This window comes from Notolabrus celidotus, chromosome 3, assembly GCF_009762535.1.
Source record: "Notolabrus celidotus isolate fNotCel1 chromosome 3, fNotCel1.pri, whole genome shotgun sequence".
NCBI lineage: Eukaryota > Metazoa > Chordata > Actinopteri > Labriformes > Labridae > Notolabrus > Notolabrus celidotus.
Window position 1 is genome coordinate 10,226,533 of NC_048274.1, and position 27,005 is coordinate 10,253,537.

Here is a 27,005-nt window from a genome sequence, read left to right on the forward strand (position 1 = left end):
GCACTGATCTACTTTGACTACAAACATTAATACTATCCATCCATCCATCCATCCATCCATCCATCCATCATTTTGACCGCTTATCCCGTTCATGGTTGTGGGGGGGGCTGGAGCCTATCCCAGCTGACATAGGGCAGAAGGCAGGGTACACCCTGGACAGGTCGCCAACCTATCACAGGGCAAACATGGAGAGACAGACCACCATTCCTGCACACACTCACTCCTACGGACAATTTAGAGTGAGCAATTACTGTAACCTGATAAGCATGTTTTTAGGCTGTGGACCCGGAGAGAACCCACGCATGCACAGAGTGAACAGAAAAACTCCAGTTGAGAGGTGTAAGAAGTTTGTTGATGGTTATAAGCGGTTGGTTTCAGTAATTTTTTCTCAAGGGTGTGCAACCATTAAGTTGAGGGGGGCCAATCATTTTGTCCGGCATATTTTTTGAGTTTTGTATCAAATTGTGTCAATTTTGTCTTCTTCTGTTTTTTGTGTTGTTCCAATGCACATAAAGGCAATAAACATGTGTATACCAAAACATTTGTAATTGCAACAATTTCTGGGAGAAATTGTGTATTTTCTGGAAAAATTCCAGGGGTGCAAATACTTTCGTCCATGACTGTAGGCATTGGAAAACACAGAGATTTCACAATAGTCTCAAATTACTCCATTTAATGATGAGTATCGATAGGTATTATGATCTTTTCTCCAAACCTAGCAGAAAAAAAAGTTATGTTTTTTACACCATTCCTACCAACAGCAGCTTTAATCTAGTGTTGAAAATAATTAAAATAAATAAAAACCATTGAATGAGAAGGTGTGTCCAAACTTGTGATTGTTGTTTTCTGTCTGAAAATGTGTAAATTAATTTATATTAGATTATTTAGCCTATTAGGATACTCATCAACACTTTTTATAAATCTGTATAGATTTGTGTACTGAAAGTACAGAAGAGGATTAGGGCCACTGAAAAAAAAAATTAGGTTCAAATTCTTTTAAAGTATTACTATTATGAGAAAAAAGTCAGAACTCTGAGAAATGTCAGAATTCTGAGATTAAAGTCAGAATTCTGAGGTTGAAGTCAGAATTCTGAGATTAAAGTCAGAATTCTGAGATTAAAGTCAGAATTCTGAGATTAAAGTTAGAATTCTGAGATTAAAGTCAGAATTCTGAGATTAAAGTTAGAATTCTGAGATTAAAGTCAGTATTCTGAGATTAAAGTCAGAATTCTAAGATTAAAGTCAGAATTCTGAGATTAAAGTCAGAATTCTGAGATTAAAGTTAGAATTCTGAGATTAAAGTCAGAATTCTGAGATTAAAGTTAGAATTCTGAGATTAAAGTCAGTATTCTGAGATTAAAGTCAGAATTCTGAGATTAAAGTTAGAATTCTGAGATTAAAATCAGAATTCTGAGATTAAAGTTAGAATTCTGAGATTAAAGTCAGTATTCTGAGATTAAAGTCAGAATTCTAAGATTAAAGTCAGAATTCCGAGATTAAAGTTAGAATTCGCAGAAAAAGTCAGAGTTCTGAGATTAAATTCAGACTTTAAGATTAAAGTCAGAATTCTGAGATTAAAGTCAGAATTCTGAGGTTGAAGTCAGAATTCTGAGATTAAAGTCAGAATTCTGAGATTAAAGTCAGAATTCTGAGATTAAAGTTAGAATTCTGAGATTAAAGTTAGAATTCTGAGATTAAAGTTAGAATTCTGAGATTGAAGTTAGAATTCTGTGATTAAAGTCAGTATTATTAAATTAAAGTTAGAATTCTGAGATTAAAGTTAGAATTCTGAGATTAAAGTCAGTATTCTGAGATTAAAGTCAGAATTCTAAGATTAAAGTTAGAATTCTGAGATTAAAGTTAGAATTCTGAGATTTAAGTCAGAATTCTGACTTTAACCTCAGAATAATAATAATTGTTTTGGTTTTTTTTTTTCATTGGCCCTAATCCTCTTCCATACTATTGGGATACTCATCCACACTTTTTTATAAATCTGTATGGATTTGTGTTCTGAAAGTTCTTTAATGTGGAAAAAGTTCCTGAGTCCTTCAGTCCCAAAAAAACAAAAGGATAACTTCCTGAACTCTTAGTTGGGGCGGGCTCCATGTTGTCCCTGCTCCTCTGTACCCCCCCCTCCCTTCTGGATCCTGATACGTGGCTGTTTGGGAGAGCCGTGGTGATGACCCGCTGCAGTCCCTCCTGAGCTGCAGCTCGGCCCGCAGCAACAACAGCAGCAGCAGCAGCAGCTGGGATTCTGGAGGAGAAACTCAGCGGCTCTAGCCTTCATTTAACAAGTCGGCCTGGATGGCAGGGACACACTGGTGCAAGGACTGCAGAAACCACAAGGTATTGAAGCATTAAATGTCTCCATCGTGTTGAAATGATTCTGTGTTAGGTTTCCGGGGTAATGTTAGCAGCAGCGTTAACTTTCTCCTAACTCTAGTTTTGGCTTTGGTTCGCGTTGATTTGCAGTGATTGCGTATGAAGCTAATGTTAGCACAGCGTCCACACTGCTCTGCCTGCTAACACTAGATGCTAACTATCCACAGACATGATTATAAGATAATTCAGTCCATTTTAGAAGCACATTATAACCTAAATGTGACATAAAACATTACCGCAGTGCAACTATAGACTTAAACCCTAACTCCAGTTTATCCTCTCTGTCCTGCCAACTTCAATGCGCAGCTTGTTGAGATGCTTTCTGTAAAAAAAACTCAGCTGTAACACTAAAATGATGAATAATATCCTACAGAGAGGTTAAACTACTTTATCTTCTCACTTCATTTAATGTGAAACCTCTCAGAGGAATGTGCAGACATTCCTGGGCTGCTGCCTAAAGATGGCAAACACTACAGTCTGGTGTTTGTGGAGATTTCTCTCACCAGCACAACACAACTTTTAACTTTTAACTTTTTCTGCAACCCAGAGTAAGCTCCTGGTTTATAAAGCACCCAATTCACCTATATACAAATTATACTTTTATATAGGAATGTACTTTATGTGTCTGAATTTGACATTATATACATGTGCAATACTTTGATTTCTGGTGCAATACCTCAATGACCACGTGCAATAATGTAATTTATCCCATAACATATTTGGTTATCATATTCATCTACTACATGTGCACTCTGGCTTAGGCTAAGTTAACTTATTTCATGTCTTTAAAAGTACTTCTTTACCTTTCTTTGTTTATATATTTACTGCCCTTACTGTCTTGTTGTGTCCTTACTGTCTTGTTGTTAAGTAGCAGCGTTCCAATCACCACGTCAAATACCTTGTGTGTGCGAGCTCACCTGGCAATACAGCTTTCTTGAATATATCTTGAATATTATAATGGTCAAAAACCAACTTAAAGTGCAATATTACAAACGTTTGGAAACACCTTCTCATTTAAGGGTTTGTATTTATTTCAATTATTTGAAACACTGTAGATTAATGCTGAAGACATCAAAACTATGAAAGAACACATATGGAATTATTTAATTAACAAAAAAGTGTTAAACAAAGCAGAATATGTTTTATATTTTAGATTCTGTAAAGTAGCCCCCTTTTTCCTTCATGACAGCTTTGCACACTCTTGGTATTCTCTCAGTCTGCTTCATGAAGTGGTCTCCTGGAATGGTTTCTAATTAACATGAGCCTTGTCAAGAGTTCATTTGTAGAATGACTTGCCTTCTTAATGTGTTTGAGACCATCAGTTGTGTTGTTCAGAGGTAGGGTTAGTACACAATGGATAGCCCTATTTGACTACTGTTGTAATCCATATTATGGCAAAACCAGATTATTTCATAGTTTTGATGTCTTCAGTATTAAACTACAATGTTGAAAATAATTAAAATAAATATAAAACATTGCATGAGAAGGTGTGTCCAAACTTTTAACTGGTAGTGTATGTGCTGATCGTTTTCATGAGTTTTTTTCTTCTAACTAAAGAATCTAGATAAGATGGATTTCTGCTGATTTGCTTTATTATCTGTATGAGAAACTGAATATGTTTGGTTGATACACTTCAAGTTAGACAAAACAAGCACTTTATCTGGTTTAAGAAATAGTGGCAGGATTCCTTCACGTCAACTTGCCAAATAAAACACAAAATACATACTTCAATATTTAATCACTATTCTCACACATTGTTGAGAAAGTGCATGAGAGCCTTTTGTCTGACACTTTCCTGTTCTTGCAGTATTTCTGGCTGCCAGTGCTTTTTGGACCGTGGGACGGATGAAAGGTGGAAGCTGTGCAAAGCCCAGCTGGGCTGTAGCTGCTCTGTTTATCCCCCTTACCCTGCTGATGCTGACCTTCGGGGGGGCATTAAGCAGTCAGAAGATGACACAAACAACGATGGGTCATGCAACAGCAACGTCTTCAGGACAGGGCCCCGGCCTGACGGACAACCTCCCGGGCTTTCGGGCGGTAGCAGACTTCTTAGCCAGCGAGGATGCTCATGTGTGGCTCCTGTCTCTGGTGGGATCTGTCGCTGTAGGTCTTAGTGGGGTTTTCCCTCTTCTTGTCATTCCTATTGAAGCTGGAGCAGCTCTCAAAACAGAAGGTAAGACATGCAAAGATATGCAAACTAAAACTGCCACTGACTTACTCAGTAAATCACAATATTTTACTCAGGACTCTGATATAACTCAGATCAGGGATGGGTACCTTTCACATTTGAACCGATACGGTACCGATACCCGGTACCTGGGAATCGCTACTGGTACTCAACGGTACCAATTTTTTGTACTGTTGTGTGTTTATGTGGTAATAAATGTTACTTTGTTTGATAATAAAATCAGTTTTTTTTAAATTTAACATATTCATTTTATTTAACATGAAATGATCAGAAACAGGATTATATAGGTGATTAGATATATTAGCTGACACGTGCTCGTGGCGTCTAATTGCTCTTTCGGGAGTTTATCAATGAACACGTGAATGCCTGCGGACGGGAAAAGTCAGTTCTCCGTCTCTTTATAATAACAGGACACACAACTTACTTCTTGGGCATTCACGCACACAGGAACGGTTATAAACAGGTCAGGTAGTCAGAGCGAGAGAGTTCGTCTCTACTTAATCCTCCTCTCTGCCCTCTGCCCTCTGCATCTGCGCGGGAGCGTAGCCTGCAGCTCAGACTCGCGGTGAGTGCGCACGCCCGTCAGCTGCAGGCTCTGTTTGGCATGCTCCCGCTCAGATGCAGAGAGCAGAGAGCAGAGACGTCCACCCGATCAGTCTCGAACTTTATTACAGGGGGAAAGTATGGAAAATCGCCTCCTCTTCCCTTCCACTCCCTCACAGTCACAAGGTCGTGAGGTACCGAAATATGGTACCGTTTGATTTTACGCGAATCGGTACTCAGTAGTATTCCTACTCACGGAATTCGGTCGGTACCTATAAAAGTACCGAATTCGGTGCCCATCCCTAACTCCGATATACAATCGTCATGATATCTCTGTGATTGAAGGGCGAAAATTCCCTTTAAATGGGCTTTAAATGATTTGTATAAGTATGTCTACAAAGTAAAACAATGCTAAAGTAGTACTTAAAAGTGTACTCTTGAGATTTCTTAATACATACACTACCAGTCAAAAGTTTGGACACACCTTCTCATGCAATGGTTTTTATTTATTTTAATTATTTTCAACATTGTAGATTAATACAGAAGGCATCAAAACTATGAAATAATATGGTTTTGCCATAATATGGATTACAACAGTAGTCAAATAGGGCTATCCATTGTGTACTAACCCTACCTCTGAACAACACAACTGATGGTCTCAAACACATTAAGAAGGCAAGTCATTCTACAAATGAGCTCTTGACAAGGCTCATGTTCATTAGAAACCATTCCAGGAGACCACTTCATGAAGCAGACTGAGAGAATACCAAGAGTGTGTAAAGCTGTCATGAAGTAAAAAGGGGGCTACTTTACAGAATCTAAAATATAAAACATATTCTGGTTTGTTTAACACTTTTTTTGTGAATTAAATAATTCCATATATGTTCTTTCATAGTTTTCATGTCGTTGGGATTAATATACAGTATTTCAAATAATTAAAATAAATACAAGCCCTTGAATGAGAAGGTGTTTCCAAACTTTTGACTGGTAGTGTACATGGCATCATCTAAATGTGTCATCACTATAAACTAACCAAAGATTATGTTCAGATGTCTTCATAGCAAATAGGGGGAATTATCTAATAGACCAAATAGTAGCAAAGTACATCACATACATCTTAGAGTAAGTGCAACCCAAGCAAGAATCTAGACAGCAGGGAACATTATTTAGTGCCAGAGGCCATGCACAGGGTGTTTAAGAGCAGAATCATCACCTACAACAACAACAGTGACAAATGTTCTATACAATCCTAAGTAACCTTAATATCATGCAATTATCATCAATATAATCGCTTGCATCAATATCATTAAATGTGGAGGTTTCCACAGAAGAGCTGGGTCTTTAACTGTAAAATGGGAAATGTAGTTTTAAGTGTAGATGGGTAACTCATTGTACCACCGGGGACTACAAAGGAGAAGAGTCTAGCTAAAGTGGTGGTAGGTAGGTGTTCTTGAAAGATTCAGGTCTTAAGCTTTCCCTTCCTCTTGCTATCTTCTTTGTTTATATTTTATGTATAGCAAAAACTCCAGACAGACCATCTGTCTTCCCTGCCGTCCAATGCTCTCACACACTCACGCAAACTCTGTCTGTTTAGTGTCTGTGTAGTAAGCCTCAGCTGTGTTTTCAGTGAGTCGTAGACCCCACTGCTAAATTACATCTTCATGGTTTGAAGCTGAAAATTGTGCACAAATAAAGTCACATAAATGAAGCATATTTATTTATGATATGATCACAATAAATCCTATTAATGTCAAAATTGCACATGAGGTCCATCACATACTGTTTAAGTTAACCTAGAGGGACTCATATGATCAATAGGCTGACATTTTTCTCCACAGAGCCATGATGTAAGCGTTGCTTCCACAAACACAAGCCAGCTGTAGTGCAACCTTATTAATCTGAGTGAAGGCCCCAGAAGGGTTTATTCTAATCATAGTTTATTGTTCTGTTTATACTGGGACATACTGAAGTGTGTTTCCACCACACTTCCATGCAGATTTTCAGTTTAAGGATAAATAAAAGAAAACATTAATGCTTCAATGACCAGGCCTGAGTGAATGTAGGTCAGCCCGAGGCCTGGAGTGGCCACACCCACAGGAACGTGGCATTCCAGATATATTTTAGGATGTGGGGTTTGTGAGTTCAGTGTTAACCAAAGGTTAGTCATTACTGAGGGAACTCCTAGAGGATGGAAAAAAAAATCAGGGGAACACATGAGTAATTGTTGGAGTGTTTATAGACTTTGGGAAGTTAAGTTAGTGAACAGTAACTTGTTTTTGGAGCGTTAAACTCTACTTGTGTGGCTGTGAGAAAGTCAGAATGAAAGATCGCATTATTTGTGTATACACTTATTATTTTCTCAGGGAGATTACTCATGAAAATATAACTTTTATTTTTTACTTTTAATCCTATTGTTGGTTTTAGCATTTTTTCTTACGTGTTTTATTCCTTTTCATCTTTTGTGGTCTACCTTTTTTTCTGTATTTATGTGGCTTTAATTTTTTTTTTAATTCCCTGCTGTTCTGTTTTTAAAATTTTCAGAAGTATTCCTCACATTTCCCTTTTACTTTATTTATTTTATTTATTTATTTTATTTTTTAAAGCAATTTGTAACCCAGTTTTGAAAAGTGCTATACAAATAAAGTTTAATTATTATTATTATTATTATTATTATTATTATTATTATTATTATTATTATTATTATTATTACTGTTGTTAATATGCCAAAGTAAATAAAAAGGCACATTTTCATCCTCCTCCTTGGCGATGTCTGAAGTTGGCAGCCTAAAATCAAGAACAAGTTCAAACAGCAATCACGACACGAAGCATATCAGTACATGGGAAGACATGAGCAGAACACACACATGGGCAGTAATTAAGCAGAGTAAATAAAGACACTGAAGTAAAAGCTAATATTTTCCCCTGTTGGTGTTTTCTCAGCTGGGAGCCAGAAGCTGAAACACCTCTTGAGCTTCGCAATTGGTGGTCTCCTCGGGGATGTATTTCTCCATCTCCTTCCTGAGGCGTGGGCGGTGTCGTCAAACACTGCAGGTGGGTTTTCAATAATCCACATATACCTCATCAACACCTATTTATGAATTTAAAATGTGTAGCTTCTTTTTTCAGTTACTCTCTTGTTAACATCCATGAGAACAGGAGACTGAAGTAGAGGTTTGCCAACAATACAATTGTATGAGGGATGTTTTTATAGAAGATAGTTGAACTTTGTTAAACTATTAGCTAATGATAAAAAAATGTATCTTTTGTTTTTATGTATTTTTATTTCTATTTTATTTATAATTTAAAGAGACAGTGCATATTAATGAACATTTCAGCATAGCCACAAGGGAAATTTTCATCTGTAGTCCTGGGCAGGTCAAAACAAAACATAACCAAAGATAAAGATCAATAACAACAGATAGAAACAATACATCACGATAGCATGACAATGAAAACACAGAACATCACAAGAGCATCAGATATACGAAATGTCAATTAATAAATCTTTTTTTGGACAGCACAGACAAATGTTATCTGAAGCACTTTCCAAACAGATCAGGTCTAGACCGTACTCTATGTTCTATTATTAACAAAGACCCAACATCAAGACAGGGTAAGATCCAGTCCCATCTTACAGATAGGACTCAGTCTGATCTCATCTTAATCCACCATGAGCAGAGCACTTTGCAGCATTTAGCAAGTTACAGTGGCAAGGACAAACTTCCTTTAACAGGCAGAAACCTCCAGCAGGACCAGACTCATGTTAGACACACATCTGCTGAGACCGTGTTGGCGAGAGGGAAAAGGGATAGAGGAGAATAAGAGAAAATAGTGCAAATATTCGCATTAAAGGGCTATTCAGTGGAATTGAGTGGAATTGGAGCACACTAAAGGTTGACTCCAACTGTCTGATCAAACATACCAGTATATCATACAAGTTAACATGCACACATTAAACCTGGGAAATATGTGAACACACACACACACAGAATTAAGCATAGCAAAGGATACAAACCGCTTAAGACGGATTGTAAAATGTAAGTATCATCAAATATGAGACCCCTTTAAAAATCAACAGTATAACGTGTTTTCTGTTCTTTCATTTTAATTACCTAGAAGCTTTAATAATAACAAAAGAACATAAAGATTCCCACATATGCCATATGCTCCAATGACGTGCTGTAAATAACAAAAAAGAAGTGTTGACGTGATTAGCATATAGCAGCCAGACTTAATGATGAACAAAAGCAGATGAACAGTGAGCATGACACCTCCATGTTGTCTGCAGAGGAAGAGCAGGTGTAATGTTACAGGTATACTAAAGCCCGCAGGAATAAGACAAAGGATGAGGAGGTTTTCAAATTAGCAACACGTCTGTCAGCCTGTTGCATAACTGACACATGAAAACTCTGACACTGATTTATACAGTACCAGTCAAAAGTTTGGACACACCTTCTCATTCAATGGTTTTTATTTATTTTAATTATTTTCAACATTGTAGATTAATACTGAAGACATCAAAACTAGGAAATGATCTTGTTTGACCATAATATGGATTACAACAGTAGTCAAATAGGGCTATCCATTGTGTACTAACCCTACCTCTGAACAACACAACTGATGGTCTCAAACACATTAAGAAGGCAAATGAACTCTTGACAAGGCTCATGTTCATTAGAAACCATTCCAGGAGACCACTTCATGAAGCAGACTGAGAGAATACCAAGAGTGTGCAAAGCTGTCATGAAGGCAAAAGGAGGCTACTTTACAGAGTCTAAAATATAAAACATATTCTGGTTTGTTTAACACTTTTTTGTTAATTAAATAATTCCATATGTGTTCTTTCATAGTTTTGATGTCTTCAGTATTAATCTACAGTGTTTCAAATAATTGAAATAAATACAAACCCTTGAATGAGAAGGTGTTTCCAAACGTTTGACTGGTAGTGTATGTGGAGGGAATATCATTGATGTCCATACCTGCTCTGTTGATTCTCAAGTGGTGTTGCATCATGGTTGAACTACAGCTTTATTTTTAATACACCATTGCATTATTGTTTTCTTTTCTGGCACAATGATGTAGAAGATGAATTATTTTCCTAGGTTCGCTTCATGAAACTGAATGCTTTTTTTGCATTTAAGGCACGCTGAAATAACCAATTTAATTAATCCTATAAGTTGTTTATTTGTTAAACATTGTTTAATTACCATCCATTAGTTGGATGATTCGAAATTATATCATTGTGTGTCTTTGTCATCACAGCTTGTGAGTGTAATATCAGTCAATCAGTCAGTCTTGGAGCTGTGGTTCTTCAGCTTTGATTTCATATTATATAGAAATATCTTAATGCACTCTTGGTTTTAGTTTATATCAACACTGTTGTTTCATGATCACTCACTCATGTTGTCCCTCACTGGATTTGTTGTCTCAGTCCATAAACAGTAAGATTAATAAGTACTTTGCCTGCTTCTGTCCTAGCTGGTAAACAAAACCACTACATGACCCAGGGCCTCTGGGTAATCATTGGCCTGCTGGCTTTCCTTCTCCTGGAGAAGATGTTCCCAGACCAAGACAGCCAAGAGGATCCGGACCCAGACTCAGACCTGAACTCTAACACACCTGTGAGTATTGGAGCTGAAATAGTATAATTTAAGATGGATAATTTCAGTTCTGTCTGTAGAGTCTTGCTGCACACAGACATGTCAGCACAAGCTTTTAAAAGTTCTTGTTTTCATAGGTGTGCTTGCCACATGCCTCGTGTTGTGCTTCGTCTGCATTTTTCTTCCAGCTGTATCAGTGTTTCAGAGACCGTGACATCAGATGACCTACTACACGACGAGCCGATCAGTCGTCTCCTCAGACAGGGAACAGTTAGAAGGAATAGTTCACCAACGTGTGACGTGTGCATTCACCTTTGCTGCTCTTAAGCTGCCAAGATAGATACAGCTCTGATGTCATATCCTCGCCATCAGGTTGCCGGGCAGCAGGGGATGTAACTGGGCAGAAGTAGTCCAGCTCATAAGACCCCCAAAACCACCATATGTCCTTCTCTTTTAGAGATTAAACAAGAGACATTATTAATAATAATACTAATACTACTACTACTAATAATAATAATAATAATAATAATAATAATAATAATAATAATAATAATAATAAATGATGTATAATAATAATGATAAAAAAATGTAAACAATAATAATTATAATAATAATATAAATTAAAATAAAATAAAAAATAATGAACATAGAATTCATAATAATCCATCCATCTTCCTCTGCTTCAAAATTAATAATAATTATAATTAACTATTTTTCTTTTACAGTTCAAACAAGAGACATTAATAATATTATTTCTTGATATAATAATAATAATATATACAAAAATGAAGTGTATAATAACAATAATGATTATTATGAATAATAATAATAATAATGCTTAAAAAAATTAAACAATAATTATAATAATAATAATAAGAAGAAGAAGAAGAAAAATAATAATAAGAATAATGTTAATTAAAATAAAATACAAAATAATAAAGAATAAATAATGATAAAAACAAAATTAATAATAATAGTGAAACATATTGAAGAATAATGATTTAAAATAAATAATAATAATAATGATAATAATACTAATAATAAAAAAAATAATAATAATAATGATAATGAAAACAATAAAATAGTAATAGTTATAATAATAATAATTTGAAAAATAAAATAAATAAGAATAATAATTTAAACATAATAATAATAATGGTTAAATGACTAATAACCTTTCCTAAACCAAACTATGGAGTTGCTGGTTTGCAGATTAAAGTTAATTGTTTCTCACTTTTTCCTGTCTTTATGCTAAGCTAAGCTATGCTAAGGTATGCTAAGTTACAGCAAGAAATCAAAAAAGTAATTCCCTTAATATTCTCTCAGTATAAAATAATAGAATGAATGTTTGTCAATGAGCAAACTGAACCATGTGACATGTTGTGTCTATTGTATACTTTGTTGAAACAGCTGCTCATATTAGTCATTTAATTAGTGTGTTATCAAGTGTATTAGATTCTTGTCCTTATCAGTATCAATATTAAAGTTTATTGTCCAGAAGCTGATTATTATACAAAACAGCCTGAACACATGGCTCCTCTGTAAACAATGGTCATTTGCAGTTTGTTACCAGAAGTCATCTCATCCACCCTCATGACTTTGTTTTGCCAGTTAGGGAGAAGATTGGAGTCCTCGACTCAGCTCCTTCACTCGTGTCTATTTATAGTGCCCGGGTGAAGCAGCTGCTTTAGCCATTTCAGTGTCCACAGGAGAGCACTCAGCTTTTAGACAGAGGTAACAATAGAATGAGACAGAGCAGGACAGTGTGAGAGAGAGACGGAGGGGAGAGCTAGAAGATCTTTTATAATAGTGCTTGTTTTAGCTGAACTTGTCTTAACTTGAAGTGGGTCATTGTTTTTGATGGATGTATCCTCTGTTGAAAGATTGTATCATTTTGAATTCCTCATGAAATGAAACAGAAGTCATTTCGCACTGGATACTTAGCCCCAATCATTTCATCAGCAGCAGGAGATTGATAACCCTTAAAATCCATCTAATGTTATTACTTCCTCATGCTTCAATCATGGTCATGGAGAGAACATTTTTATGGCGCATCCCCAAGACAGCAGGCTATTTCTCTCTCCCCTTAATTTAACTATGTGTCTAAATGGCAAGCTAAGTAGTTTCTGAATGATGGAACAGGGAACTTAGCTGTTCTCGGAAACCAAAGGCTATGAATCCGCCTCTTCTTTTAAAGTCAAAATATAAACATGTTGTACAGTGTTAGAATTACCGGGTCATCTGTTATGTCTGGGAACAAAAAGCAGAAGTACATTTTCTTCTCTTATCATGGCATATGTAGGGAGTTAGGAAAATAATCAGGGCTTTTTATAACAGCTGTTCTGCTGGCAGGAGGTGAACCCTTTGACACACAGTGGGAGGAACAATAAAATGCCTGTTTATTGCTCTGTGGAGATCAGGCTACCATTAACTCACTGTTTTCAGCAACACTCGTGGGTCAGGAAGTGTACTTTCACAGACGAGCTATTCCAAGTTTACAGCGTATCACTGATGGCGGTGACACTAATGGTCGAGCATTATTATGGTTGGAAAAAACTTAAAAAATGTGCCTTTTTTAAGAGGACAACAAGTGAAGTGCACGTCAGGACAACAGGTTCCTTTATGGCTTGTTTCTTCTTCTTTTCTCCACAGACACAGACTAACGCAACTGTCAGTGGAAAGCCAGTGGTATCACTCCGAAACGGGCACCATGCAGAGTCATGGAAATCCTCCAAGCAACAGAGTCGGCAGGAAAGATCAGAGAAAATCAAGGTAATGCTGACAACCAAAATATCCCCCTGTTCACATAAAAGACAGAAAGTGATGGAGAGAAAAATACACCACTGGGGGTAAACTTTGAATGTGGGCTGCTTTTGAAAGAGATGCATTTTGTGCTTCTACTTTCTTGATTTGTGTATTTTCATCTAACGAGGAACTAGGTTGGAACAAAGAAATCAAAGAGAAACTTCACAAAGCTGATTTTACAGCTTGGATTTGATCTGACACAAACAGGTTTGTAGTGAAATACGAGTCTATTACTCACATTAATGCCCTCAGCACAGACTTTGGTGCATCTTTATTATTATTTTTTGCTTCTAAAACGTACTAATGTCACATTTTTTCAGCTAACGGATATCTTTTTTGATCCAGTGTGCGTTTTAAATCCTGTTTTAACACCAGGTTTTTGGTACAGCCCTAGGAGGATACGTACACAACTTCTCTGAGGTGAATTGCAACTAAACCACTGCAACCTTCACACTGAAGTGATTTTAGTTATGAGAATAATAATGATTTTATTTGTAGAGCACTTTTCAAAAACCAAGTAACAAAGTGCTTTACATGGGCAGTAAAATAAAATCAGAAATACTTTATTTATCCCGGGGGAAATTCAGTTGTTACAGAATGCTCTTATACGCAGTATGAAAATGTCAAAATATTAATAGAAAGAAGGAATAAGATATAGATACAAAAGCACTGGAAATGAAGGTGTTGTATACAAGATGTTGAAGTGGCAGGGATACTGCACAGTGTATTGTATGGTTATTGCACACAGTACAGGATATAGTTCAGTCATCATAGGGAGGAGTTGGCACAGTCTGATGGCCACAGGCAGGAATGACTTCCTCTGGCGTTCTGTGGTGCATTTAGGGGGGATCAGGCAAGTTCATAGAATCACACAAGTCAAGATAAAGAAATGAAACATATTTTAAAAGACATAAAATTCCCCTAAAAGAACTCTAAGGTAATACAATTCTTTTAAAATATATTTCTTAAGACAGTTGAAATAAAATAAAATTCAGATAGAATCAGGAAAGGCTCTATGTTAAAAGTGTGTTTACAGAAGGGATTTAAAAGAGCTCACTGACTCAGCAGACTTGATCTCCTTGGGCAGATGGTTCCAGAGTGTCGGACCCCTCACTTTCCCCTTTTGTTTTCATTTTTGTGTTAGGATCTCAATGCATGTGTGGGCTTGTAAGGAACTGAAAGGTCTGCTATATAGGTCGGAGTAAGACCATGTAGAGCTTTAAAAGTAATCAGTAAAATCTTAAAATCAATTCTAAAACGTATAGGGAGCCAGTGCACGGAAACTAAAACTGGAGAAATATGGTCATATTGTTTGGTTCTGGTTAAAACCCTGGCTGCTGAGTTCTGTAGTAAACCTCCATGCTACAGAATAACCTTGGATATAAAAAAAAATATGGCAACATCTAGAAAGTGGGTTTTAAGTGCTTAGACAGACTACAAGGACAGATAAATCAGAAGGAAGGTATAGTCAAAACATCAAATCAGGGCTGTGCAGGGCTGTGCAGTAGGGGGATATTAGATTGTGAAGGATTAGGATGACTCAACCATCTGCAAATCTAGAGACATCGTCGTATCAGCACATTCTCTCTGTTGGGGTTCTGTGCTCAAACATGGGCGCATGTTAACATCGTCTTTAAATGCACAGACTGAGCCCTCCGATGCTGACCCAACAGCATGTCCGCCAGGTTGAGTGAATGCACTGGGTTATTAAAGAGCACAACACTATACTTTAAAAGTTTTCCTGTGTGTTCAGCGTTTTGTGATAAGCTGTGTATCCACTTGTTAGCGGATCAGCTATGCCTGTCCCTCTCTGTGTCGGATTACACACACCAGGTGCTCTGCAAAGATGGTAAACATAAATACAGAGTCTGACTCTGTTTACTAAATATAACCATTCACTGAAATGCTTACTGACTCTTTCTAGTTTATCATTTGAAACAAGTTTAAATTAATTAAAATTCTGTAAAGATTATATTTAAATACTAACTTTTGTCGGACTTGAATCATGCAGAATAAAACTGTGATTTTGGGGAGAGCAGATTGAACTTTTACCCTCTACATTTTTTGAGAGTATCATTAATTACCATGTGAAGGATATTGATTTGGATCATATTAGAAAGTGAAACTCATGCAGGAAGTACCAGACATTTATTATTCAAATGAATAGAAACATACTGAGTGCTGCCTCTGAAACAAAGTGAAGGGAATAGACTGATATGCTAGCTTGGTAAGCTAGCTGTGATGTTGCAACAAAAATAATCTGAGGCTGAGTAAACATGAAGTCTGGTCCAAGTCAACATTCTTGTTTGATATCAGTTGTAAGATCATGAGGCGATCCTCTTTAAAGCGCTGAGATGCCACCCTGTCCTGGGAATAACGTGAGGCATGTGACGAAGATTGTGCTCATGCATGAACACTAGCATCTTTTTCACTTTAGCTGGAGGAAAATACAAAAGAGGATCGCCTCATGAACTCGCCTGCCTGCTTACCCCAACTCAACCCGACTGAGAACTTGTGGTCAATGATAAAGAAGATAATTTATAGTAGAAATACAGCCCAAAATAGCATCTTTGGAAAGCCATACAAGGTGCAGCTCACAGAGAAGAAGTCATCAGAAACCTCACTAAATCAGTTTACCAGTGACCTCTGACCCTCACTGAAAGAAAAGGAGGTTATATTGGACATTTGGGAAACACTTTAGATTTGATATGTTTTAATCTAACGAAAACTGTTGTTTTTGTAAAAGTCTGAGTACAATTGTAGTACATTTTCAATCAATAGAGCATTTAAAAATAGTGCCTAGTTTTTTATTTTCACAAGTTATATGCTCTTATCACCAACTTGCATAATAAATTGGCACGCTCATTTCTGCAGATTCTGCATTTATTTAAAAATACAGCCGAAAAGCATCATTTTAACCACACAGTTGAAGAAATATATTTACTATCTGACTTCTTCACAAATTTGAAAACGACTGTTGACATAGTTCTTAAAGTATTCACAAACATGCAACTTGCATAATAATTTGGAACACGGTGTAGAGGATAAATAACATCTGGTTTTATTAACTTTAAGAGCTAAATCAACTACCCACTGAGCTGGTGTTTAATTGAGGACCATTAAACAATAGAAGGTTATTGTTTCAGTTGAGATCAATGATACCAACTGCACACTGGGTTACCAAATAGTTTAGAGCAGGGGTGTCCAAAGTACGGCCCGGGGGCCAATTGCGGCCCAAGGTCCATTTAATTATGGCCCCAAACTTCCATCTTATATTGTGTTAATATAGCAAAGAAATTAATCACCTTCTGAATCATCTGTACATTTGCAGTTTCTTTCAAGCGCACAAACAAACTAAAGTCAATCCAGAAATGTCTCAAAAAGCTTCATATGGACTACTTTTATAAATTCAAAGCTCTGGATATTCTGCAGGAATATAATAAAGAGGAAACACAAGAACTCCTAAAGTTGACAGGTTTTTTCAAATTAATGTTTTTATCATGAAAATGTTCTTGATGAACAATAAAAGTTCAGAGGATACAAGACAAGATCAAAATTAAGAAATTGTGCAGAAAAGGCAAAATTTGGTGCATAAAAAATAGTTGAGAATGCAGGACAAGAATGATTTAGTTCTTAAATTGTTGTCTGCTGGTCAGAAAAGTCTTAAAAACAACATGAAATCCAGATCCTGATCCTGTCATAGAAAAATAACCAGACAGTATTTTTCCCCACATTGCCCGACCCGAATGAAAAACATTCTACAGAAGAAGATAAAGTTTGATCATGTTTAGGTGGCATGTGGAGAACTGAGGACTTCCTAGTTACTGAGTCATTGAGAAAAAAATGTAAAATGATTGTTATTAAATAGAGATTTCATATATAACTTTTATGATTCCTAAGTCTCAGTAGGAGCCACTGGCCCTGAAGTATTCTGACAACATCAAATGTGGCCCTCTTTGAACAGAGTTTGGACACCACTGGTTTAGAGCAACGTAAATGTTATTCTTTAAATCAGCAGTTCCAAAAAGAAACCAATCCTCCTCGGGGTTGCAGAGGTCTGCAGACTATCCCAGCACATGATAAGCAAAAGGCTAGGTTAGGTACGCTCTGTGTTGCACTATTTAACAGTTTATAACAGGGACAGGCACAGCAATGAGAAGACTGGTGAAAATAATAATAATCTGGCACATGACCAACAGCACTGTTTTGTTGTTTTGGAGCATATCTGTCTTCATACACTGAACTCATATTTCAGACTTCCTCTAAGGAAAGGATCATGATCAGTGTCACATTAGTCAGGTCAGACTATAAAGCAAGGAGTAAAGTGAGCTCTTTATAAGATCCATGAAGTACAAGTTTTAGACTATGAAAGGATGCATTCTTAAAAGCGAGTTACAACAGATCTATTGAAAGAGAGTAACACTGACATTATGTCTCATATCTCACAGACGAGCGGATACCTAAACCTGCTGGCCAACTGCATCGACAACTTCACCCATGGACTGGCTGTAGCTGGGAGTTTCCTGGTTAGCAAAAAGGTAAGAGACAGTGAGAACGTCATAACTCAAAATACTTATTCCTCTTTCAGAAAGTTGACACATTTCTATGTTTTCTTGAATTTGAAGCTACTGCGAGGAGCTTTTGAGTGGTTATGAAACGGACTGAAATGAACACTGATGCTTCTTTATGACCCCAAAAAACAAACAAGCGACTTTGGGGACACGATTTTATCTTTCTGGATGATTATTTAAACTCCTGTATACACTGCCAGGAGATAGGTTTCAGATAAGGTAACTAACAGCAATTTCAAGAAACAGCCTTGTTTATATTTTTTCAGATATTTCCAAAGATCAATCACAGAAAATACTTGAAATTTAAATCCCTAATTTTAACACTTGGTACAACCTTAATACCGATATCTGATCAACTACACAAGTTTTTTTAAAGAGACAAAAATCGACTAAAACTAGACTAAAACAATAAAGGGCTAAAAAGACTAAAATGTGACTAACCTTAACAGGTATTTTCCTCTAAAGACTAAGACTAAATCTAAAATAGCTGCCAAAATAAACACTGGCAATGAGTGATACATTTGTGTGGAAAAAAAGAGCAGGAGGAGATTTTTGACCACTTAGACTTTGTTCACACTGCAGGCAAAAGTGGCCCAAATCCGATAATTTTTTGGGGTCAAGTGTACCAGGTCAGATTTTTTTGAGGAATTGTGAACACTCAAATCTGGTCCAAATCTGATTTTTTCAAATCAGATTTTAGGGGTGCAACGGATCAAAAAACTCACGGTTCGGATCGTATCACGGATTTGAGTCACGGATCGGATCATTTTTCGGAACAACAAAAAAAAAAAAAAAAGAAAGAAGACAAGACAAATACAACTTTGTCCCTCCATTTATTTTGTAAAACACTTTGCCCATTAAATAAAAACAACATTCAACTCAAAATGTACTGCATGTGCAAAGCACCCTATCTGTGGGCCCAGTCCTGCCTCATTCACTGCATTTCATGGCATGGCAAGTGAAGGAGCAGAGGAACTTCAAAAGTTTCACTCCATTCTTCTTTCAATCGCTGATTTTCACCGTCCACTTTTCTTGAGCAGCAAACTGTGAACACACCGTATTATTCTAGGGTCCTACAGCTGGCAAAGTGCCAACATGCGAACTGCGCCATAAACGAAAGTGAAAGTTAAAAATTGCACTCACAGCATTGGACTCTAAGTGACCCAGTAACAGCCTGTCTGCGTATCGTTGACATGGAGAAAAAAATCCCGGTAAACACGGGGTGACCCGACCAAAACACAGAGTGAAGGAGTAACAGTTCGGGGGCCACAAACAGGCGGCCGGATGCGGTCCGCGGGCCGCGTATTGACGGCCTCTGGTCTAGTGGGTGCGCGACGGAATTTCATAACGTGGCTCAAGCACATTCAGAATTCACTGTATTTCACAGGGAAACCAAAATGCTCCCATACATGTGACTTAAGAGATGCAGGAGGGTTTTCATGTTCCTCTGCTCCTTCACTTGCCATGACTACCACTGCGCTTGACGAGTGAGTTGACGCGCAACCTTTTTTTTTCATCAACCGATCCGCGGACTACGTCCGTGCCAAACCGTGGAGAGGCATCCGTACGGATCACGGATCAACGATGATCCGTTGCACCACTATCAGATTTAGACCACTTCCATATGTGGTCCTGCATCAGATACAGATCTGTTTTTTTTCAATGCGACCTCAGTGTGAACGGCCAAGGCGGATTTGATACTTTCACGTCGCTTTATAGCGACACACGTCAAAATTCAGTGAGGCAGTAGCCTTGCAAAAATGGAGGATAGCAACGGTGGAGCAAGTCAATGGAGGGACAGTGAGGTCTTGGACCTTATAAAATATGTGGGGTGACACTTCTATACAAGCAAAGCTTGAGGGTTCATACCATAACAGGTCTGTGTTTGAAAGTATATCGTATATAGAACTTGCCGAACGGGGACACAAAACTTTGTAGCAAAGGCAAAAATGCTGACTTCCTCCATGTATACGTTTGTGAAACAGCTGCATGTGACGTCATTGTTACTGTTATTTTGCGCATGCGGGGCAGTTCGGAGCCGCAAACAGTTCACACTGGAATAGGATACAGGTCACATTATAGATGGTAATGTGAACAGGCAAACAAAAAAATTGGATCCGAGCAAAAAATCGGAATCAAGCATTAAGCCTTGCAGTGTAAACGTAGCCTTAGATCTGTAGGACGAGGTCAGAAAAGAGATGAGATGTACCACTTTGTCCACAGGGGGCGCCAAAATCACACAATCCAAAAAGATCCTCACAGGAGCTTTAAGTTTTAATCTGAATTTAACTAAAACCTTTATTAAATGAAGAACAGGAGCAAGCACATTTGTCTTACAACAGAGGTAGTCTGACACTGAAGGAGAGTTTAGAGCAGAGATTATGTTTCTATCTGTGTGTATTTATCTAACTGCTGATTTACCATATTACCGTACACAAACTCCAGTCTTTCATTAAGGATGATCGCTGCGGAATTACTCCTTAGGGGTTTGCAGACCAAATTAGCACTAATAAATATGAACTGTATGAACTGACACTGGGGGTCTCTGGCAGCTCAACATGAAGCACTATTTAGATACTTAGGATATATTGAACTTCAATGAGAAGACTGATGCGGTATATGATGGAGGAATCTCATTGAAGGGAGGTTTTTGTAGATTTGTGTATTGTTAGTGATCAAATCTTGTCCCCTGAGGAATTAATTAACAAAAAGGGAATGTAAAACTGAGTGATGGACTTGTAGTTAAACAGCATTTGTTGTAAACAGAGCTTTACACACTTAGAATGTGATTTATGAAGCAGGATGACCTCTAGTTGGGAAATGCTGGATTGCACTGACGGAAATAAATCACAGAAATGTGTTGTGGATTTTTTCCATCTTGGCAACAAACCGTGTAACCTCTCAGAGTATCAGTGTCTTAAATGTAACCACTCACAGGACTGTCCTTACATGACACAATTGCCTTACTTCGGTAATCTTCCTCTTCGTACTCTTCGGCTCTCTGAAAAAAGGTGCACTTATAACTGCGGTAACACACATTTGTGTCGCTTCAGTAGGTGACTGTATATTTGTGGCTTTGGGACGGAGGGAGTCCAGCTGGTGAGGCATAAGGCAAACAGCATGAACTATGGCTCCATGTGCCAGAGAGGAAGTTTACTAGATGTCTCAAACATACACATACAAACATCACGCCGGTGCTTTCTGTTTACTCTCCTGCTGCACGTTTATCACAATGTGATCACAGTGTTGACGCAGGTCGTTTTCATTACTGCATTTCACTGAGATTACAAATACACGTTTATTTACTCTCAATGTCCACTGATATGTCAGTGAATATCAGTTTCAAGACAAATTTAATATTTGAGGCAAAAAAGGCACTAAGATGATTTTATTCTTTATCAGGCAGTATCACTGGCAGGATTTCATATTTTATATTTTAATATTTTAGACTTATGATCTTTTGATTGTGTTAATCTTTTATTTTTCTGTTATTTTTATTCTTCTAACATAGTTTAATTTCCTTTTAATCTGTTGGTGGTCATAACCTTTTTATTCTTCTTTATATCTCTGTCACTTTGTGTCTCTTTTACCTTCCTGCACTTTTTTAATCTTTTCTCATTGTCTCCCTCATATTTATTTTATTGTATTTTAGTGTCTCTTATTTTTGAAGCACTTCGTAACCCTGTTTTGAAAATTGTTTTATTATTATTATTTATTATTATTATTATTATTATCTTTTATTTTATTTATTTATTGCATTTTTATAATAATAACAGAAGTATTAATAATAATTAAAATAATGATAATGATAATGGTAAAATATATAATTATAAGCCACGTCTTACCCTCCAGCACTTGGGCCATTTTTCCCCTTTTGCTCTTCAAGCCATTTAATAATTATAATAATAATTAATAATTTTTTACGGTGAGAGCGGCAAAAACGGCAAATATTAAACAGACGTCCCCCGGTTGTGTTTTTGTCACTAACGCACACCTGGGGCAAAACTCATCAATGAAGAGGAGACTGGTTCACACAGCACACCTGCTGCAGGTAGAGACCAAGCTAACACTGCAGCCCTCATATAATAACTCAGCCTGTCACAGGAATGCAGAGCTTTCATTTCTAAAGATTAGACGCACAGCAAGTTTTCATTTGAGTTTATATTATCAGTGATGCACTTTAGCTCGTCATAGTCTTGTTTTCGTCTTGAAAAAACGAGTTGCTGATGAACATTTATCTTATCATTGTGCTGTGATGTGTGTATTTGAGCACACGAGTTTGTGTGTCTGTGTGCGCATCGGGGCGAAACTCTGCCATGTGATACAGAGAGCAGAGGAGCATAATGACATCCTGTCATGTAAATATATGATAAATAACATAAGGATATTTAGTCTGTTTAATAAAAGAACAAGTTTAAGACGTGAGAGGGGAAACCCTGAATTACTTCTTCTGTGATCTGGCGCTATAAAGAAAATAAAAATTTACTGAACTTCCAAGGGGGGTGGCTGCCACTGTTGGTAGGAGAAACACTGTATACTGTGCATTGCAGAATACATAGAGCCCACCATGTTTAACATTTTCCATTCAGTACCACAGCACACATTTTATCACCCATTCAGACAAAGCAGTGTTAACACGTCTTCTCTTGCAGGTTGGGTTCCTCACCACATTCGCCATCCTGCTCCATGAAATCCCCCATGAGGTGAGACAACTTAAACTGTGCAGTATCCTTTCTAAGTGTTTGTTTATGATAAACCAAAGCCATATAAGGAATCAAACTGTTACGGTAGCTGTGAGAAATATCTCCCATATCGTCTCCAGGTGGGAGACTTTGCCATCCTGCTGAGGGCCGGGTTTGACCGATGGAGTGCAGCTCGCATGCAGCTGTCCACGGCACTGGTCGGGGTCATAGGAGCTTGCTTTGCTTTGTACACTCAGTCGCCACAAGACACAGGTAAGATGGGACCAAGTTTCTGTTTACGTTAGCTTGAGATAAATGATGAGTGCAGGAATCAGTCATGAGTGTTTCCTTCTGGTTCCAGAAAATACCACTGCCTGGATCCTACCGTTCACCTCTGGAGGTTTCCTCTACATCGCCTTAGTCAATGTCGTGCCAGACCTGCTGGAGGAGTCCAGTTTGAGGTATGGTAGAGGACTTTGGATACGCATGCTCTCAGTGGTGGAAATGTTTGTAGAGCTGTGTTTACAGTCTAGCGAGTTCAGTACTTTAGTGCAGCTTCTCTCTCCTCTTAAAATTCCTTTAAGTCAATAAATGTCTTATTCCCTGTTTTCTGTCCTGCAACTCTCTTGATGCTTCTGCTGATGCATTACTATTCAGTGATGTTGCTAGGGTTTAAATGAAGTGAGTCCCAGGAACCCATGGGTCATGATTTGAGTGGGTCCCTGGGAAATTGTATGTTTCTTCAATAAAATATTTTTTCTCTTACTTTTCCCTCCTACTAAGGGAAAAAAAGGGATCTCACTTGCAACAGCATATAGCAAGGCAGTTTGATCTTTAACATTTGAGAACATCACTTACACATTACCTACAGGACAAGATGGGGAAAGAGATGCACCACTTTGTTTGTGGGGACTGCAAATATCAACACACATTCAGTTCTTCACAGTAGCTTTTCATTTTGAGTCTACTCTGTCCACATGTTCTGTACACTGTTATTTCTAGGCCAGTCAGCTGATGTTGTATTAATAGTAATAGGAGTAGCATTAGGATTTATGTTGTATTTTAATGATATAATAATATAAGTCTGTCTGGGTTTGTATTTATTTTAATTATTTTCAACATAGTAGATTAATACTGAAGACATCAAAACTATGAAAGAACATATATGGAATTATTTAATTAACAAAAAAGTGTTAAACAAACCAGAATATGTTTTATATTTTAGATTCTGTAAAGTAGCCCCCTTTTCCCTTCATGACAGCTTTGCACACTCTTGGTATTCTCTCAGTCTGCTTCATGAAGTGGTCTCCTGGAATGGTTTCAAATTAACATGAGCCTTGTCAAGAGTTCATTTGTAGAATGACTTTCCTTCTTAATGTGTTTGAGACCATCAGTTGTGTTGTTCAGAGGTAGAGTTAGTACACAATGGATAGCCCTGTTTGACTACTGTTGTAATCCAGATTATGGCAAAACCAGATTATTTCATAGTTTTGATGTCTTCAGTATTAATCTTTTGACTGGTAGTGTTCATTATCTTTAGAAGCTGAAAAGCTGTATTCTCTCAAACACAAATAGAAATACAACGTCCAAATCATTGATTACACATGAGTTGTCTTTATGTAATTTTGACACAACAGACCTGATGTTAGCACCTGAGGTAATGAGTTCTCTGCATCCTTTTCAATTTGAATGCATCAGAAACACAGGATGTGCACATGTAACATGCATTAGATGCTTAAACAGTCACTTACACAATAAGAGATGATGAGCAAAAAAATCCATAAAATCTACTCTAACCCCTCCCCTCTGTTTTTTTTAGTGTAGCTAAAAATACAAGGGAAAATGAAATGTACTTGAAAGAACAGTGGTCTGAAAAGATGTTTCAATCACAATAAAAAAAAAAACACAGGATCTGTACCTAGCAACATCACTGACCTATGGAAGAAGGTGTGTTATTATCACCATCAACATGAGGAATTAAAATATAGCCAGTATAACTTGTGGCACTGGTCGTGTAGATTCCAGTGATTGCATATGGAGCTACCTCAGGGCTGACTCCGCGGCCCCCTGCTGTTTCTTCCTGTACCTCAGGAACAAATTATCAGCAGACTCAATATCTGTTTCTATTTTTACTCGGATGTATTTCTCATTTGATCTCAGCAGTATAAAGCAATTACCCCTGAGGAACGCTTAAATGGTTATTAAATCAGTTCTTACAGCATGAATCAATGGTTGTTTAACCCCTTCTGAACTTTAGTATTCATTATTATTATTTTCGCGCTTCTGTATAAACTTAATTATTTTATTTGATCTTTATTTTATTTGACTTTATTCACATTTATATCTTATTTTATTCCTTCTATCAATATTTGACTTTCTTACATACTGTTTATGAGAGCTCTGTAATGACCGACTTTCCCTCCCCGGGATAAATAAAGTATCTCTGATTCTGATTATGGTGGCCAAACCTTCCATAGAGTACCTTTGAATCTATTGTGCAATCATTTGTAGCATGGTGACAGAGCAAGAAGATGATGCACAAAACAAGCAGATATTTTAAAACAGAGAGATTTCTTTGCATCCGTCTGATTCTGCAACTTCTTGTTTTTTTCCTCCAGACACTCCATACTGCAGATCCTGCTCATCATCAGTGGCGTGGCCGTCATGGCTCTGCTCTCCGCCATTGTCGACTGAACATAGAGGAACATCACACTCGACTCTATCGCCTTACCAAACACTTTTCACCAGCATCGGAGTGACATCCTACTCTCCACCAGCCCTGCATACCTGGTACCTCTCATTCAGGAAAACTTACTCTCGCTTCAAATAATCAAACAGCTCTTTGATACCATCGTCATCATGTTTCATTAGACCAATCTGTCAGAGGAACGGCACTTTATGGATGAATGAGTGATCTGCTGACGAGACATTTATGTGGACACTTAATGAGGATGTGCCAAACGTAAACACAAAAGGAAATCAGAGGGTCTGCGAGGATTCCTGTTACCAAAATGTCTTAAATTGTTGAGTAGACAATCATGTTATTTTGCACATACATAAACACAGGTAGTGAACCTGCTCCACACAAAGATATTAATAGATCTCTGCAGAAAACTCCCTTATTAAGTGTTCGACCCCCAATGTTTAAATGCGTATATTATGTATTATCACTGTTGTGTGTTTTCTATTTCTGAGGTAGCTGCTTCGTATTTATTTAAAGTTAAACCTGCAGCTTTCACAGGCGTGCTTCACCAACAGTCCATCTTTTAGTTTTGATAAGAAATAAAAGTGCCAAGAAGTCAGGATGGTCTGTTACAAAAGTGTCAGGTCTAAACCAAAGTACTTTGTGTTTGTTTGTATCCTCACAGACAGTGTGCAGCTCTGAGACAAGTCAGCCTGAATAATAATCGTGTTAAAGTTGTAATAAAGTGAAAAGAGAGATTGGTACTGTTAATTTTCAGAGATACTTGTTGCCAAGATTTTAGAGGAATGATGAATTGAAAAGAGATAAAAATGTAAGATACACATACGTCACTGTTTTGTTAATACACCTTTTAAGAGAAAGTTTTAAATCCTGATAAATAAAATATACATCTTTATGAAAAAGACTCCTGTTTATTTGAAGGAAAGACTCAACTATAACTGACATTAAGAATTACTGACAGATTATTTAAAAAAAAGGTTTTATTAATTTGTAAAAACCTAAAATAGTGCCGACCAAAGTTTTGGAAGAAACATTTAAATTGTTACTTTTTTATTATTCTAAGTATAAAACCAAAAGATTCTATATTTAAAATCATAAATGACAAAGAAAAGTTTGACTCAGATCTGTCAGGTCTAATCTCTTTAAATCCCTAATAAAAAATAGTTTAGATGTTTCCTAAATTTTTAGGGTTTAAATGTTTTTAATAACTGTATTTTAAAGTAATTGTATTCCCTTTGAGTTATTTGAAAGGAATATTATGTCTTTTAAAATGATTTATTTATTTCTTGATCTTGTGGGATTTTATGACCCACTTGTTTTATTATGCTGCCCATATAAAGCACTCTGGAAGCTGTTTTTGAAATGGGCTCTATAAAAATGTCTATAGATATATAAATTCATAATAAAAATAAAATATTTTAGTATTAGTGTTTCATTATAACATTTTTGTTATTATATTATTGTTATTATTATTGTATTATGATTTTTATCAGTATCATTATTTTATTATTTCATTATGATTATACTATT

The 27,005-nt window shown here is 36.9% G+C and overlaps 1 protein-coding gene across 1 annotated transcript; it reads left to right on the top strand.

The window, feature by feature from the left end:
- The first annotated feature begins 1,931 nt into the window (after positions 1–1,931).
- On the top strand, positions 1,932–26,377 carry slc39a13 (solute carrier family 39 member 13). The gene is made up of 10 exons (XM_034680539.1): positions 1,932–2,346; positions 4,190–4,555; positions 8,054–8,164; positions 10,592–10,734; positions 13,366–13,485; positions 17,967–18,056; positions 22,742–22,792; positions 22,912–23,044; positions 23,133–23,232; positions 25,390–26,377. The coding sequence occupies exons 2-10, from the start codon at positions 4,228–4,230 to the stop codon at positions 25,463–25,465; spliced, it is 1,152 nt and encodes a 383-aa protein (XP_034536430.1). The 5' UTR covers positions 1,932–2,346; positions 4,190–4,227; the 3' UTR covers positions 25,466–26,377.
- Positions 26,378–27,005: the final 628 nt, after the last annotated feature.

Excerpts from the sequence above, each read along its gene's own strand:
- slc39a13 (XM_034680539.1), top strand. The coding sequence starts at position 4,228 with ATGAAAGGTGGAAGCTGTGCAAAGCCCAGCTGGGCTGTAGCTGCTCTG. Across the intron at positions 4,556-8,053 it reads AGCAGCTCTCAAAACAGAAG|CTGGGAGCCAGAAGCTGAAA; the intron begins GTAAGACATGCA and ends GTGTTTTCTCAG. Across the intron at positions 18,057-22,741 it reads GTTTCCTGGTTAGCAAAAAG|GTTGGGTTCCTCACCACATT; the intron begins GTAAGAGACAGT and ends CTTCTCTTGCAG.